The sequence below is a fragment of the Poecile atricapillus genome, chromosome 1 (assembly GCF_030490865.1).
Source record: "Poecile atricapillus isolate bPoeAtr1 chromosome 1, bPoeAtr1.hap1, whole genome shotgun sequence".
Taxonomy (NCBI): Eukaryota; Metazoa; Chordata; class Aves; order Passeriformes; family Paridae; genus Poecile; species Poecile atricapillus.
The window spans coordinates 51,382,886-51,401,716 of record NC_081249.1 but is presented as its reverse complement, the minus strand read 5'-3'; the positions used below and the strand labels follow the sequence as shown (position 1 = coordinate 51,401,716).

Genomic DNA, 18,831 nt, shown 5'->3' with positions numbered 1-18,831 from the left:
CTCCCTTCAAATTCACATTAAATTCACACAAAACAATTGTGTATTTCTTAATGTCTTCAGAATTTAGTTCCAGAGCAGCTAGATAAAAAATGTATCTTTTTGTTCTCTTGCAAAAACCTAAAACTAGAAATAACTACCTTAGAGAGACAGAACGGTATTTGACCACCCTCATGGTGCTATGAGACACATCCCCTCATTGTGGGATGCCATAACTTCTTTAACTTCATTCCCTGTGACATATTTTTCCTAAAAGTAAACACTAAGAACTGATGACTCAAAAACTGCAATGTGGTAACATGACAAAAAGGTCTTTTCTAACATCTTATCAATAACCATTATATCTTTCATTTAAGAATTCATTTCAGAAAATGAAAATGAGCACACAATTTATTTCAAATGGGTTTATAGCTCCTCTCTACTATATATTCAGTAAAGACCATAAAAAAAAATATAAAGACAATTCTAAGTCTATTGCATTGAAATGAAAGCTGAGGAGAAAGAAAGAAAGAAAGAAACAAAAGAATAAAACACCTTTCAGAGCTGTTTGGGGCACAGGACACCTAAGGACTGTACATGCAGAGCTTTTCAATAGATTTAAAATACATCCAATTGTGTGCACATGCAACTCATATGAGCCTATTCACAAAATCAGGCATGTCCAAGATTCAAGTGAGTCACTGTAAATATACAATGGGCAGTATGCACGTGTGCAATTGGGCTGCATTGAGCCTAGTTAGCCGGGAATGTTTCGGAACCGACGTGCACATATCCATCAAGTGAAAACTGCACAGTACACCTCTCATAAAATGTGCCAAAACTACTATCACCCCAGAAGAATAAAGGCCCCTAGTATCAAACAGGTCTGCAGAGGTATGTCATTGGAAGGTGATTTGGTGAGGGTTTACAGAAATAATTTTATCCAGCTATTTGCACTGAAAAAAAAGCTTTCAGAAGTTTATACTACCTCTGCACTCCATCCTGCCTACACATACTATTCATATCCTGTTCAATAATATGAAAGGCTTCTATGTTTTCTATGTAACAAAAATAATGTTTTTCAGCTACTTAGCAAAAAACAACACTTTAAGAAAAAACTTCCAATTCTATTTTTCACCTTTATAATCCATTAACTGTAATAGCTTTTAATGTACTGTTAAAATTCCTGAGCCTCTCAGGCTGAGTGAAAAGATACACCAACAACCAAAGTGTAGAAAGTGATACTGGCTTTATCAAACTTTTAATTCAGCAGATCTTTATTATCTGTCATAGGTTACAAATTTGGCTACTATTTTTAAGAGTTTGAGAAGTCCTAGATGATGTAGAAAGAGTGAACTCAGTATCTTAAGGATTTAAAAACTAATCTATTAAGATTTAATAGAAAAGATTTAGAATGTGAAATGAGAATGTAGATTTAAAATGTGTTAACCGTAAGTGTATTGGCATGTAGAAACGCATCAAGGTATACTAATAGTTTTCTTGTTACGTTAAAATGCAATATTCAGTAAAATAAGTACATTGTATAAGTATCTTTCTGTGTGTATGTATCCATACAAAAATGAACAGATAAAATACGTTTACACAAGCAGCTGGGCAGCAGAACTGCCAATGAACATTACTCTCTACATCAACTGCTAAGTACTCTCCTTACAAAAGGGCTTTCTCAGAGAACTAACTAAAATCCTAACAGACCAGAAACACAATTTAACCAAAGGTCTGGATCATTTGTTTGCTGACTGCTAGAGAACAGCTCAGGTTGAAGAGAATTTTGTTGATGCTAAAACTTCCTTTGAGTCTTTCATATTTATAGAAACATATTCACATGTATTTCTATATTTGTCAAGGTGAATAAGCATGTTATATTTACATTGTGCATACATTTTAAGAAGATTTACTGCTGATAATGCAGAATGAATAGCTATATAGGATGACATACTTATCATTAGTTTCCTTTTTGATGCATGAATGTCAACAAGAAAATCCACTTCTAACTTCAGAATATTTAAATTATTTTCCATTTTTTACTGAGGATACTTCGAAATTTTATGATTCTCTTTTATAAGATATTAGCCAAAGGTCTAAGACTGATCTTGCCTCTAGAGGGGTACATAAAATAAAAAGAAAGTCAATTTCTTTTTAATATGTGGATTTGATAAAGTTATACCTTGTGCTGCTGTCAAGAAGTAGTTATTGTTGATTATCTGAAAATTACTTGTGGAATTTTCATTAATATCATATTTTAAATCTCTTCTGAAAGAAATGCTTTAACTTTTGTGAACGTGGTGAATATTTTATATTTTGCTATAGAAAACAGCATTCATATTTTCAGCAAGAGAGTGTCCTTCCCACATCTCAAATAACATATTCAATTGAAAATATAAGCATGACATTCAGGCTTCATTTGCTGTTGGTGTCTAGCTAAAAAAACATATAAATTGATAGAGACAGAAAATTCTAATCTGATGCCCTAAGGCCAGATCCAATAAAACACTTAAGCATCTAAATTTGGTGTTAAAGCAACCAACTTTCCAATGGTGATGACGGTACGAGCAGCCACTGCCTCAAACATCACCCCAAAAAATTGTATGCAGCTACCTGCAGCTAGTAAGTACAGAAATTCTGTCAGTAGGACTGAGCTATAAATAATATCTTGCAGATCCAAAACCACCTGAGTCCAGGTTATAAGGGTAAAAGGATGTTAAAATATACTCCCCACTTTTACAAATTACAGTGATTAAGGATACTGCTCAGCAAATACGTCACAAGTTCAATTCTCTCTTTTGTCTGGAGAGAATTAGGCTCCACATCTCCAAGGAGGGTGTATGTGACTTTTAAGCCATTGGTTATTTTGAACTTTCTTTTCTTGAAACTCTTCAGATCAATGAGCAAAAAGAGTATCAGGATTCATCAGTCTAGTCTTTATGCTCTCCATTAGTTCCTCTTTCCTAGGCTATATCCATGCTTAATCGATAACATTACTGAAGAGCTGAACGTGTATCCAGCTCCATAAAAAACACCAAAAATCTGCTTCTCATAGCTTCGGACTGGGAGGCCTGCAGGATATCATATGTAAGCTGCACAGAAAAAGTGATGAAATATACCTCATCTAAATTGAGGGACTATCTAGTGCAAACTTTGTGCCACAGAAACTTGAAAAGACTTAAAGTCTCTTGACATAGAAAAATGAATGGATCTTTACTAATATGACTCCCATATTTCACGTAAGTCCTCCTTGTTGAATCTGACCTAATAAACCCAATGTCCACCATCACATAATCCATAATTACAGATTACAAAATCAGATACTTGGTTTTGGCTGTCAAGCACTTGAACTGACATTGTGTACTTGAACTTACCTCATTTTTCCCAAGACCATCTGCATTTCTACAGCCTGCTTTCAGTAAAATTGAAAAAGCTGTTATCTTCTAAAAAGCAAAAATCCTTTGGAAATCTAGGGTAATTCACTTCCTGTGATACAGATGATGACATCTTGAGTAATGTATGAACTGTGAGGCTCAAGTGCTCTGCAGTATCTCCTGCAGTCCTTCCTAGTCCAGACTGGGAACTCAGCTGGACCACAACATACTCATAGCAAACCTAAGTTTCCTTCTTAGCGAACTCAGGGAATGAGTGGAACCTCAGATGTGTACACTGGGTCTTGACCCAACATGAAGCTAGGATGCAGCAAAGCTGCACACCTGGATTAAGCAGCTGTAAAAGGACCCCAGCATCCATGTTTTGCACATGGCCATTGGCAACAACTCTTCCAGTATTCCTGCAACAAATAATGACCCAGAGCCTGATGTGAACTTTCTAGCTTTAACAGACAGATCCACAGAACCTCATTTGATTGTTGGTGTCATAATAACTGGACTCCATGGAAGGTAAGATCACTCAAAATTCCTCATACCAAAACCTGAAAGTAGATTTTGAAGACAGTCTAAAGGAAAAAAAAAAATAAAACAAACAAAAGAATCCACAAAAACAAAAACAACCAAAAACCCAAACAAACAAAAAATCAAAAACAACCAAACAAATCAAAATAAAAAATCACAAAACTGCACAAGAGCTTTACTGGTAGCTTAAACCACTCTAATAAAATAAACTAATTTTTGCCATTAGTACTAATTCTTGCTGAATTTTGAATAGAAATACATATGATCTTTGAAAGACTTATTCAGTCTGCCAATGCCAATGAAATGTTTCTAAACATATTACACCATGTTGCGTGGACTGGGTAAATTAGCTCCTTTGTACTGTTTCTAACAGGTAAATGGCATTTTCTCTCCTGTATCCAGCTCATAGGTCAGGTCAAATAAGTGATTCACTCCTCTGACATTCAGAATTTGTATACAAATACAATACCAAAGTATGTTGATCAGTTGCCTCTGTTATAACTTTGTTACCTCTTTAAATTATATATTGGCTGTAAATAAATTTTCCCTGGTCACAGATCACTTCAGAGATTTTTTTCATTTTTTCATTTTTTTTAATGGAAGAGGAGACAAGAAAAGACAGGTTCTTCTTTATTACTTTTTTACTTAGGATTTTCTAGGTTCCCAGGTTCGATTAAAAGACATTTTAGTTGCAGCTAGTAAGTTTCTACCAATGAAATTAATTTGATTGGTTAAAAAACCATCCATTTTTAAATGTTTCATGATACTTATTTAGAACTTTTGATTTCTTTCCTTTTCCTTCCTCCCTCCCTTCCTGCCTTCCTCTGATGAAGGTGATGGGGTTTTAACAATAAAAGTGCCACCACCTACATGTGTGTGTTTGCATTTTTAAATATGGTCACAGTCTGACTGATTTGCAGGGGTAAAACAGTTTCAAAACCTGATTGCAAGCTCACAGTGACAAAACTAGATAATTACTATCTCCACAAATATCTGTAAGTCAAATCACTTGTTTTAATACAGATTGGATTAGTACTAAAGGTACAAGATTGATATGAGAGACATGATAAATGTAGTCATGACAGAAAACAATTTTTAATTTAGTAACCCCTATCAATCTAGATAGCCCATGAATATTTACCATTAATTCAGTAGGCTGGAACAGAGCAGAGGAAAAAGAATAAAAAAAAAAAAAAAAGGAAAAAGTAGGTTTGACCTAAACAAGGACTGAGGTAAAAAAGAGAATTCTCAGCAGTTTTACTGAGAACAGATCTTGCAAAACCTGGCAAAATACATTTAGGATTTCATAATTAAAAAAAAAAACTTTAAAAAACCTGAGTGACATGCAAAAGTAGTTGCCATTCTTAATATGTACTTCTCTTTGCAGAACTTTCCAGTTGGATTACAGTTAAACAAGTAACTTCAAAGGCTGAAATAAAATCATTTATGGAAATTCAAAACAAACCTATTTGATCGTATCATACTTCACAGCAGGGATACAATTTGCACAGGCTGGGTGAGGGCATAGTGTAAGCAAAAACAGGTTGTGTGTGCAATGAACCAAACTAAATGGTTTATATAAAAGAAATGTTGTTTTCATTAATTTTTCTGGTAATCTTATTAAAAACACCACCTGTCCAGAATAGAATTGTCCAGGTTTTAATTCTTTTTCATATCTCAGTGTTCAAACACAAGACAGAGAAGGTATCATCTTATAGCTATTAAAATTGTCGCAAAATGTCTTATTATGAAATCTTCGTAGCAACAGCAGTTTCTCCAGCTCTGTTTCAATGTCTGGTTATTATACCTTTTACTTTTTCTCTCGTTGTGCTCTAAGAACTGATTTTTCTGATAAGCTTAAAAATTTTTTTTCCAAATCATGCATTGCATTTTAAGCTTCTCTTTAAACATAATGTTTCCAGCCTATAAGACTTAAAATTCACATATATTAAGCAAATAAAACATAAAATGCACCTTTCAAAATTCCACCACCATACCACCAAAATCCCCTGTAAGAGCCCTGAACAGGAACTTGACTTTGAATACCAGCAGAGATGAAATGGTGTCATAATCAGCATAAGTGCATGTGGACTATTCACCTAGATCAAACACTTTGGTCATATACTCAATTAAATTTAAATCCCATTATATAATGTATACCAGCATCATTTTATGCAATTCCCTAATTTAATGGCTTGGTATTAGCCTTTTTCCTTTTTGCACACATGGACTAATTTTCACGGTGCTCAGCCCCTCTGGGAAGTAGGTCATTAAAGTCAACTGGACGGAGACAGAAACTTAATACCTAAACAGTGCTGCAGAAGGGTCAGAATCGTAATAATAAGGTAAAACTGTTTTTCACTCATCCTACTTTGCAATATTTATGAAATTTCTCCATCATATATATACATATATATATATATATATATATATTCATTAATCTTGGAGGTTACAAAATAGAACACTAAAGAAAGTTAGCATCCTGTTACAATTTGGTTTGTGAAATTGAAATAAAATAAATCAACAAAACAAAAATCCCAATTAAAAAATTAAAAATTGCAAGTATAATAATTAGCTACCAAGACAACACTTCTTTTACACTGAAGAAATAGAATTATAATATTCATATTACCTTTCTCAATGTGTATTCTTTTTGTCTCATGTCCCACATCATGACCAGCCAGATCACCCTCCTTAGGTCCAGGCAGGACATTAGGTGACAAACCCATCAGCATTTGGTTCATAGATAGCCCATTCTGATGGACAGCTGCTAGACACAAGCACAGGCAGAAAGAAATCATATTAACAATACTCTTTCTTACTTATTTTACATAGTTTTCCTCTTAATTATACAAGACTGCTAGCAATCATAAAGTTATTTAATTAGTGCTATCAGGATCCACATAGAGGAAAAGTTTCTTCCTGTTACTTCTAGTTTAAAACAATCAATTTTAAAAAGAAAGTTCATTAACTTTGGATAAAGTTGGAAATATTTAAAGTTGGATAAACTTGCAAGTATGTTCTTGCTTATTTAATAAAAACTGTTGAATTTTTAGTTCATAGTACAAAAATTCTTGAGTACCAATATTCCCAATATGCAGTCCCTAATAACTTCCTTAAATGAAGCATTGTGGCCTTTCAGATGACATAAACCACTTTTCCATATATTCTGTGCAACAGTAGGATTGCTTATTTGCTCATCAGACAGGTTGGAAAGCTCTTTCCAACAATGAATCTCAAACATACCTCAGAAACTCAGGTAGTTTATATTTCTATGCTTTTATCCTGAAAAAATTGTATTTTCAAGAGATTTATGACATTTTTAGTATTTTATTTTTTAAAAAAAATATGGAACCCATATTCCTGTAGTAGTCATCTTAATCTGGCTGGCACCACAAAAGATGTACTTAAGAATCAGGTGTGATGCTAACAAATCAGATAGGTCTGAAAATAATTATCTTATAAATAAATAAGTTACTGAAGTGATGCACTGCTTAAGGAACTCCATTATGTATGTTCACGTGGAAGGAAAAAATGTGCAAAGGTCCCACTCCTCTCTATAAATTATAAAGTAAGCTGAACAGTACAATTTCTTTTTTTGTTAAAAAAAGGGTAATTCCTTAGCAAAAACAATAAATATCTCTCGATTTAGATTTTTGGGGTTTGTTTTGTTAGTTTTTTGGGGTTTTTTTAAGAGAACAGTGGAAAAGGTCTTCATTAGTTGTAAACAAATATAATATTCAATCAATTAAGAAAAAAAATTTAAATCTACATTTCTGAGGGTTTCTTTCAGAACTTCACTTATGAAGCCTGCAGTGGGCTGATCTTGGCTGGAAATTACATGCCCTCCTAAGCCACTCCATCACTCCCCCTCCTCAACTGGACAATGGAAAGAAAATATAATGAAAGGCTTGTGGGTCAAGCCTGGGGAAATAGATAGGTCACAGTATATGGGATGCCAATTTAATCTGCTCTCTGAATTGTCCAAGTGATAAGAAAACAGAATTTTCAGCTTGTCATAGTCAGGCCTCATTTCTTTTCTTTGGTAAGTCATTTTTCATCACACACTAATGAAAGATCTCTCATCTGAAGGTCAATGAAGAGTCAGCTTCCTGCAACGAGAGCCTGAAGAGAAGCAGCCCAAAGGACACGTGTTGCATCTAATCAATACGGCCACCTATTTCATACAGCTCCTTCATGGCCCTCTACATGTGTGCCAAACCCTCCCATTTCACCTACTGACAAATTCCACTGTGGAAGGATGATTGAAATGCACAAAGACCTGCAACAGAGCAGTATTAAAGGGAATGGACAAGTGTCATATGAATTTAAGTACATATCAATAAAGTAGTATGCATTTAGAACCTTAGTTTCCATTGCTGCATTGGAATATCACAGAATTCAGAGTCTTTGCCATATTCTGTATATGGAACTGTGATAAAAATGGCATCACTCTGGGACACCACAGTTTAATTTCACTCTGTCCCCTGGGAGCTATGAGGTGATAATATTCTTTCTATCATATTTCTCACCATTACAAAAATTTATATTTAAAAACTTATAAACTATGCACATTTTTAATTTATTTAACCCGATTCTTCTCTTTACCAAGCAATTCTACCATGTAAAATATTGCTTATGAAGTCAAATTCAATTTAGAAATCAAAACAGAGTAACCAGATTAAATAAAATTCAATTTCTTTTAAAAATGTTTACACTATATGTTCAGTTCTAAAACTAATCTAGCAAATTGCTTCTTGCCTGCAATTCTGTATTTCATTGCTCATATCTTTATGTTTAATATGACATGATGGCAGTTTATATCACTACCTGTTAATGTAGCATCAGATATTATGATACTGTAAACTGGGGAACATAATGTTGGGAGATAGTTATTGCAGCTGAACTTCTGAACATGACACATATGAGATCTATTTAAGGCGAGGGCATTTTGATTAGAAAAACAAGCTGCACCTAATCAAATTTAAAGTGGTGAGAAGGAGAAGAATGGGACCTACGGATTCTGTCTGAAGAGCTCTCGGTCCGCGCAGGAGAGCTGGACACGCTGCTGCTTCGATGAGAGGACGGATGGCTGCCAGGTCTTCGGCCCTCTTCAAGGGAAGGAGCAGGAGAAGGGCTGTCTGGAACACGTTCCTAGACCACACAAAAAGTCATTGCGAAAAAATGGCAAAGTTAAACCAAGCCTCTGTTTCCAAACATCACTTCCCTAAACTGAATCTCCCTTCCAAATGACAACCTACTCATTCCCCTTTTGAGATTTCCAGGGTTTGCAGAGCATTCTCAAAGGAAACTTGGCACCTTTAGGACACTAGACCTTACATTTAAGCATGCAATATGAGTACAGCTCACCCTATTAGGCTTTTTACTGCCTTTGTTTGTTCTGCTTTGGGGTTTTTATTTTGATTTTTGCTTGGGTTTTTTTGGTTGGTTGGGGTTTTTTGTTATTTTTTTTTTTATGGTTTTTGTTTGTTTTATTTTTCATTTTCTTTATTCATACCATCATGCAGTTGAATTGGAAGTATACATTTTGGCATACAGATGTCAGCCTTACAGGATGAGGAATTATGTATTTCTGTAAATAAATAAAGACCAGGTACTGTTGTTTTATCTCACGTTGACTTACTCTACATCTTAATTTCAAAGAGGCTTCTTGAGCAATGAGATCTTATGGAACTGTAATGGATCATATAGAAACTATAACCTCCTTACTGTACCTGTACCAGTAACATAACTGATGGAAGTCCAAATGTCTGTTTTTACCATGGAATGCAAACTTGGAATGATTCACACTTTTTGGATGAATGTGGCCATGACACTTCAAAATGGGGAAAACCAGCAAAATGGGGAAAACCACCATTCATGTATTTCTATCCAGGGAAAGGCCTGGCAGGGTAGACAAGAGAAGCTATGACACACTCCAAGACTTGTTTTTGAAAACCAGAATGCGAGGATTGTGACAGTTTGCATTGCACATCTGCTATGGGAGTATTGCTAGTATGTAGCAGATAGATATATCTGATATTTACCCAAAAGTCCAACAGTAACAATAATCAAAGGGAGATAAGTGCAGAATAGTTCTTTCTAGAAAATTCACTATCTTTCCCTGCAATTTCCTTTTTACTGCTGAATGTTCTCAAGACTTATTGCTAAAATATGTAAGTGTGAGGCTGTTTTGGGCAAATAGGGATAAAAATAAATAAATCCTATAAGGGAAATCTATTGGAAGCATTGAAGATGTTACACTGTGTGTTTTTTTGCTTGTTTTTTTCCTTTTGATAACTGAAAATCTAACTTATTATGAAAAAAACAATGAGCCTAAACCACCAATCAACAAACAACTGCACACATTCAACTCACTAAAGGCTTTTGGTAATGAAACATTACAATTAGTACGTGTTTAATAACACAAAATAAAGCCTGCTGTTGCAAATACATCTTCTTGAAAAAAAAAGTACTTTCCTCATACAGCAAAGTTCTTTTGGAGCAATCATTATGTTATTATGCACAGTCACTAGATAAATACTTATTTTTCTGAATGCATTCCTAAGAAATTTTGCAACATCCCCAGCTACAGTAATCAATAGATTTGTTCCAGGTAAGTTTCATTAAAAAGTATCTGCTGAACTTGAGATTCTGATTGCAAAGGGATTCAATGGGTATATTGATAGAGTGGGAGGAGATTTTTTAGAACAACATTTCAAGACATTTAAGTAGATTCCACTTTAATAGTCTAAGGTTTTTAAGTCAAAAACATTGATGAGGATAGCTTAACTGCATCATAGCTCTAGGCTTATTATGACTTTGATTGTGTTTATATGTCCATGAACTGGGTATTCAAGAGGAGGATTATAATGCAGATGTTTTCAGAATGCAGAAGATTTATTTCTTTAGATTTAGGAGGATTTAAGCATGCACAGTGTACAGATTTGATATAAATTAGAACACGGTATATTTAATCATTCATTTAAAATATAATTTCACTGTTTGGCATACAATGTATTGTTCTTAGAAGGGTTTCATTAAAATGAAATCCAGTGAGCACATAAGATTTGAATACAGAGCTGCAGAGTAAATTAATTTATTTAAACAGCTTAATTTGTTTATCCTATTTATTTATGTGTGCTTTTACAGCATGTATTATGAGATGGAGCGAGCAAAAGGAATGCACAGGACAACGAAATATAATTACTGTACAAACAAAACAGATAATGAGTTTTATTCTCATATAATATGACATAGACAAAATCCATGAGAAAACTATATATCTTGGCTTTATCAATTAATTTGTAAAATACCCTTTAATTCCAATAAAACATGGGATTTAACTATACAGAAATGCAAAATAAAGCAATTTAGCACCTTAACTATTTTTTTTTATATCTTTGCTTCATAATTCCACAATCAGCAATCTGGTCTATTGTCGCCCTGAAAACTCAGCTTCTGAGCTTGCTGACATGGTTTTCTAAAGACTTTCCCAGGACAGTAACTGTAAACATAGATATGTGTACATTCTTTCTGTTACACGTCTTGTGATGGGCATCTCTCGTGGCCAGTGCAGTGAGAAAGTGTTATCCTGACCATCCAATCCCTGGCCGTGGTCAGAAGCCTATAAATCCTGGGAGGAAAAATAAACTCTCTCTTCTTTTCACCACACCTCGACCTGTGTCCATGTGATCTGTTCATCTTCAGTGGCAACAGTCTATAGCAATGTTTTGTGCTTAACAAATTCACTGCAATAATAAATGGCAATGCTACTAATAATAAATTGAAATACTTTGTTGCTCTAAAAAAGTCATAGTAATAAACTAACGGTGCTGGAATATCAATGTGTTTTCCTTAACAGAGACTTTTGTGCAGAAAACATTAATTTGGTTTGTGCTAAAATATTAAATCAACTTTAGACTCCATTTAAAATTTTTCAAAAAAGGAAATGTTCAAAATTGTGTTCATTAAATAATGTAGATCAGAGCTATTTTTTCACTTCTACAGCATGTCACTTTTGTACAAGTTACTCTACCTGAAACAGCAAAGAAATAGAATTTACTGACTTAAAATCCTGGCAACAGAAATCACTTAGGATTCTGCCCACTGCTCAATAGTTTTTCTAAAACTTGCCTACTCCCAGAGGCAGATGTTTCTGGAGAATCTGGTGTATAACGTCTTGCTATTTTTTTCCTCCATTTTTTGCTTTCCTATTCCTTTCTAAAGATACTCACAGGTAAAAAGTAGTGTGAAAAATTTAGGTAATATGCAGCAATTTAGCATATGGTTGACCAACATTTCAGAATGGTTAAGACTCTCAGGTATCAGAACCAGAGGCTTTACTAAGCGGTGGACAACAAACTCTCAGGGACCAAATCTGAAGCATTCCTTATTTTGGCGCTGTTTACAATTTGATCCAAATCATGAATCCTAAGCATTTAAGAATATGATATTTACCTCCTCCAAAAATGTTCCTAACACAAAGAAATTTTCACTCTAAGGGAACTCTAACACCCTTTTTTATACTCCTACTCCACTGACAAGTTGCACACTCTCAATGTCAAGCCCATTTCATAAATAACAGACTTTTTCCTGTGACACTGGGTATTTTATTTTATGCTGTAAAAAACAGGTAAAAGATTTCAATATCAGAGATTTTAACACATGAGATTGATATTATCTCTAGAATTGAAATCACTCCAGTTTTGTTCCAGAATATTACATAACATTCACAAAATCACAATGTCTTGGTCTTTCTTCAAGTAAAACAAGAGAATCTTTATGTATTTATCAACTTTTTTCTAAATTTCTCAAATAAGCAAATAATGTAAAGTCTTACTCTGAATGTTACTTTTAAGTAACTTTTTTAAAAAGAATTATTTTAATACATCAGTAATGGTATTCAGGAGGCCAGAAATACCTTTTTCTCTATATCATGTTTCTTTGTCCTCTTACCTGGTCACACATTTAGTTATACAATATTATTTTCTTTTTTTGCCTATTTTATTTCAACTTCAGCAGCATGTTTTCACTGTTGGAAAACTGCTTCATTACCAAAAGCCTTCCTCAAAATATATCAAAACACAAAGCTGGTGAAGTTTAACTGTTGTATCATTATTGAAGACATTTCAGGTAATATATGTAGGAATAATCTCTCTGCTCCTAAGAGGACAGAAAAGTACGTGGTATCGTCTAGGTTGTCAACACCTCCGTTTTCCCACAAATGTTCTTTATTCTTTGCCATTCTTGTTCATTAATAACAAAATTCTTGACCATTTCTGATGAAGTTTGAATAGGTGTTCTTCCAATAACCAAACCAGATTTGCATGCAGTCTTCACCTCCTGCCTATTTCTATCCTACAAGTATTTAATCTCAGCTGTCTACTATGTTCTAGTTTACTTTGCCATAAGACTCATCTCTTTGGTTTAGTCATCCTTTAATTTTAGTCATGGAATGAGCTCTAGACATGCAATTAAGTCTTGCTCTAGAGATATATAATTTTTTCAACTATTTAGTTGTCTTGATCTTCTTCAGTATTGAACAAACTCCTTCAAAGATGTTTGTGCTTTAAGTCATTGAAGTGCAGAGGATAAAGTAATTTATTTTCAAGGTCATACTTTCCATAGTTTAGGTAATTTTAGGAAATTGTTTAGGTTGGAAGAGATGTTTAAAGGCCATCTAGTTTCAACCTGCCACAGGCAGGGGAACTGACCACTAGCGCAAGTTGCTCAGAGCCCCATTTAGCCTGGCCTTGAACGCTGCCAGGTATGGGGCATCCAGTGTCCCTGAACAGCCTAACTTTATCCTACGGAAAGTCTAAATGACACAAACTGTTTTATACAGTCATGATGATGATGATGATGATGATGATGATGATGATGATGATGATGATGATGATGATGATGATGATAATAATAATAATAATAATAATAATAATAATAATAATAATAATAATATTAGTCAGCAACAGCAGCAGAATCTTTTAATCAGGAGTGTGAGAGACTGGACTGGTTAATGACTCAAAAAATTGCCCACTTGGCCCCCAGGTGCAGATGGCATACACTCATCACCGAAGGCTACAGCTGGGTGTTGAAAAAGGTAAGGAAGGAGGCTGGTAAGATGTAAATCTTGCCAATTTGCCTGTGGGCAAGTGCTTTCTGTCATGTCTATGCCCTTTTCACAATGGCTCAGGCATGAAAACTCCCTTCTGGGAAAGTACAGGGACATTCACACATTGTCTGAAGGTATTCACCCCTTCTGATGGGCCATAATTGACCCAAATGTGCTGATGGGAGAGGCAGCTGTGGCATCCTGGGAGGTGTCCTGGATCATGAAAGACTCCTGAAGTGTCCTGTGATCCACAGCCTTACACCATTCAGTGCCAAACTCCCCACCTCAGGAGAGGAACCTGGGCATTCCCACCAGAACCTGAGCATATATGACTGTGGAAATTTGGTGTTTTGTGGGTTTTTCCTGTTCCTGACATATCAAGACAGTGACAATTGCTTCAACTAACAGACACTGAAATTGCAACAATCAAGTCTTGTTGTGAGGCCAATGGGTGGTGATATCTTTCTATTAATTTCCTTTTTCATTAAGTGTTTTTTATGCTTTTATATTGCTGTATTGCTACAGATAATAATAATGAAAATGGCTACATATGTGCTCCCCATTTCAACCAAATTATCCTAAAATAAACCCTACATGTACATATTTACAAACATGGATCATTCAGTGTCATTTCACTCTAATCTGCCCCAAGGAATTTATTAACAAGAACCTGCATTACCGTCACCTATTGGGGTGCGTGGTAACAAGGAGTAGTTTATATTATTTCCAACCTTTGCGGGAAGACACCTGTCTTCCAAGCCTTTTTGGTGGTAGAATTATAAAAATCTCTTAAAAGTGATCAAAACACAGATTTCTTTCTTCACTTCTTCACTGACTTATTTTGAACCTGTGTGAGATGTATTCCAGGAATAACTTTATTATAAAATGTCACATTTAATTTGACATTGCTTTAGCTGAATAAGTGTAAGAAATTAGTTACTTGAGTATCTTTTATATCTTCTGCAAACAGAATATTTTATTTTTACAGTTTTACTTTTTCATTCCACTTTACTCAAAGACAGTATGACATTCTAAATGAACATTTAGACCTAGGAATTGCAAAATTAACTGGACTAATAGTTATTTCCTAACTTACTTAGTCACTTGTATAAGTGTGTAATTTGACTGACTGAATGCTATAAAATTTTATTTCGATTTCCTTATCACTGGTTGCTAAAGATCTTGCTGATTTCACACTGACGCACATGACATCTTTCTCATCTTGTTTTCACAGATCCACTTCTAATCCAAATCGAAATTCAGGAGTTCAAATGTTTTGTAGCATTAACTGCTCTATTATTTTAAATCTTGGACGTCTTTCTTATGAAGAAAAGAACCCATGATATTTACATAAGATGTCTTCTCTCTTTGTGAATACCTTGAACTTATTTACCTCTTGGACCAATTGAAGTTAATTTGATTTCCATTATACTTTTTACTTCTGCAATTTTTCATTGTACCTACTTTGCTGCTCCCATCACAAGAATACTGACAACTGAAAGCATAAAATGAACAGAGAGATCAATTGACAATAATACTGAATTGGCTTAATTTTTAGTGTCCTATTTTCTACACATAATTACTACAGCAGGAGATAACTGACAGGAAGCCAAACAGGAGACTTCCAAGTAATCCTTTAACAGTACTTCCACAAGAGATCTAATAGTTTGAAATCATGAGCAGTACATAAAGTACAGTGATCTAGTCAGGAAGCGGGCGTCAATGGATAGGGCCATTACAGAGATTAAAAACAAGCTAGCAAACAGACAATCAAAGTCAATCTCTGTCCACAGAAGAAAGAGCTTGGTTTTCACAGTGAATATTTGATCTAACAAACAAAATATCCTTCTAAAGTATACAAAAAACCCCACGGAACATGCAAATAAACAGACATGCAAGAAACTCTGTTCAAATCAAATCAAATTAGTAACTGCTTATTTGGCAAGCTGGACATACTTTCTGATTTTTTTAAGGTTTTTTTCCTCCTCTTCTGAAAATCTAGCCTTACGTGAAGAGTAAGCTTGAGAAGCATCAGTAGGAATTCACCCCTCAATGTAAATCAAAACCACACATCCAGCCAAAGACCAAGAATTCATCTGATTAGATGTCATTGTCCATACTAAAAATGTCTGCATCACAAATAGTCACCCTAGGCTTATTTGTCACGCATATTTATGTTTCCAAAGTAAAACTCACCTCACTAAAGATAGTAACTAAAGTAACTATCTCAAATAGAGCCAGCGCATTATGCCCAAGAAGTCAGTAAAATTAATCCCACCCCTGTACCTGGCCCCATGGTCATTTTGCAACAAGTTAATCTCACACTACATACACAGTTCCCTGTTACACACATGAACATGAATATTTCAAACATAAAGTTTGTACTACCTCCTCTGTGTCATGTGTAGATAACTATTTTACATGCCACAAGTTAATTCATACGAGCATATGGCTGCTATCAGCTTCAAACTGCACCTCAGAATCATGCACGATAAAAGAAATAATAGGATCACATATTATTAAAAAAAAATACATGATTCCAAGTTACAGCCTACCATATTTAGTTAGCAGCTACTAAGGTCATTATATAAAAATCTGTATTAAAAGCTAAAACAAATAATATTAATCATATAGATAGAGCTAATTAACGAGGCGGAACACAGTGTCCTCTAATGTAAAGATGGTTAAGCCATAATAAAGAAGGTCAACTATACTTTGACCTAAGATCTACTCATTCTAAATGAAAAAATAAAAAGAAGTGTGCATACATACAAGTTATTCTAATGTGGGAATTTTTTCTGTTATGCTCAAGTTCCTACAAATTAGATATCATATTCTCTGCAGCCAGGATAAAATTAAGTGTTATTTGATTTACATTATACTTAAAAATTTATAGGTACATTCCAATTTTCATGTTTGGTTTCCTAACATGTAAAAGCAGTTGTTTCAGGAGCTAATAGTCCTATTCTTATTCTAAAATATTTATTGTAGACCAATTACATTTTATTATTTTAATGGTCTAAATCAAATTTTTCCTTACATAAAGAAGAAAATTCGATCATACTTCATGTATCAGATAAAGAGGAAATTAAGGTAGCTTCCCTTTTCTTGCACTTTTACACATTCAAGAAAAGCATTTTAAAGTAATGTTAAAATTTGTATTTTGAATACACAATGCACTAATATCTCTAAAAATAGTAGGTTATCTGAAAAGTCAGGTGTTTTTCAGGCACACAAAAAAGTTTTTTTCTGCCAGTTTGGAATACATTCCCTGTCTGTAAATATGTATAGCATATCCAGCTTCACAGGAATGATGCCACTGTCTGCATCATTTTTTTCCTGTAAGGCACAGAAGTGTCCATAGAAAACTTTAGCCTTCAACACAGGATTCAAGATTGAGTGAACCTGTGAACAAGTGAAGTGAATTTGTCTTTTTTCCTCTTAGAGTGCTTCCTCTTGGATATGTTCTCTGGACTTGCTCACCACCAGTCTAACATGAGACATTAAAATGTAATCTATTCAGCCATTTCTGTATGGCAGTGATGTATTTCTTCTCTTTGGCTATTATTTGGACTTTTTGGGAAACAATCACAGAAACATGAGTCTCAGTTGGAAGGGACCCAGAAGGACCATCAAGTCCAAATCTTGAGTGAATCACCCATATGGCTATTGAACCCATGACCTGGATGTTATTAGCACCAGGCTCTGACCAACTGAGTTAATCTATTATAGGCAAAAAAAAAAAAAAACAAAAAACATTAAATTACACCAACAGGAATTCACTATTGCCAATGAAAAGGGAAAAAGTGAATGCCAAAATAAAGTTTCATGTCATAATAGTCCTCTAAACAGAGTTATTCTAAAAAATAAAATCTGTCAGCGGCTACCTTTGTTTAGAAAGTTAACAGCAAATTTCTGCTATTGGATCATGGGAATATATCTATCTATAAATTTAATAAAAGGTATAAAATAGTGTAACACAACCAATGCTGTTATATATGTGAGGGAATGAGCAAATTTTAGTCTGATACATTCATTACACAGTGGAATACTACTCTGCCACTGCTGTCTCCACTTTTTCAGCTGGAGGTATTGGTTTCTTCTGTTTCATTCTTTATTCTTTCTATAAGTATTAGTCACATATTTATAAATTACCATTTTTGATTCTGGCATGCTACTGCTCTGTTCTAACTTTTACAATGTAATTTCAAGTTGCTATTAATATAAGGTATGTCCTTTATATTTTCATATATTTTTCTGCTGAGTGAAAAAAATTGATGTAGTGAAACTGCTAACAAGCTGAGCCTTTGAAACCCCAGGCAGGTGATGAAAGCCACTTCATGTCTAAAGCATCCCCAGGTCACAGCTGTCACACTCACTGCAATTCATTGTTGTCACAATCTGCTGTCCCTGCTTGTTGTTGCTCTCCTCTTATTCATCCAACTCATATATCTAAACATTCCATTACAAAAAGACATCTAATGTTCATCTCATGTTCGAAAGGGCACAACACTCTTCTGAAATATAATTCTGAAGATTTTAGGGCTCAGAGTTCACTGCCAAATCTAAGGTGTTGCTTTGTAAGGCTTCCCTTGTAATTTTGTCTTTGTCTCATCTCCTGAATACAGCAGGATAAAATGTTTAGTTAGTACATGATCTCAGCTTTATTCCAACTTCTTATGAAGAAATGAAATATTGCCCAGTAATAGAAAGGCATTTGAAGCTTTGTGAGTTTAAAGATAACAGCACTAGCTGTGAAGTCAGTGAATTGGAAGGAAAGGTCAGCAAGTCATCTACTGTGGCACTGTTCACAAAGGCAATTCT

The 18,831-nt window shown here is 34.5% G+C and overlaps 1 protein-coding gene across 7 annotated transcripts in view; it reads right to left on the bottom strand.

The window, feature by feature from the left end:
* Window positions 1–18,831, bottom strand: part of DACH1 (dachshund family transcription factor 1) — a 376,911-nt gene that overhangs the window by 116,516 nt on the left and 241,564 nt on the right. For 4 of the 7 annotated variants that reach the window (XM_058848038.1, XM_058848012.1, XM_058848048.1 and 1 more), the window contains 2 exons: window positions 8,912–9,047; window positions 6,526–6,663 (listed from right to left, as the gene is read on the bottom strand). In XM_058848038.1, the coding sequence (XP_058704021.1) occupies window positions 6,526–6,663; window positions 8,912–9,047 (274 nt within the window). The remainder of the gene's footprint in view (window positions 1–6,525; window positions 6,664–8,911; window positions 9,048–18,831) is intronic. The other 3 variants (XM_058848021.1, XM_058848055.1, XM_058848063.1) reach the window with 1 other exon arrangement.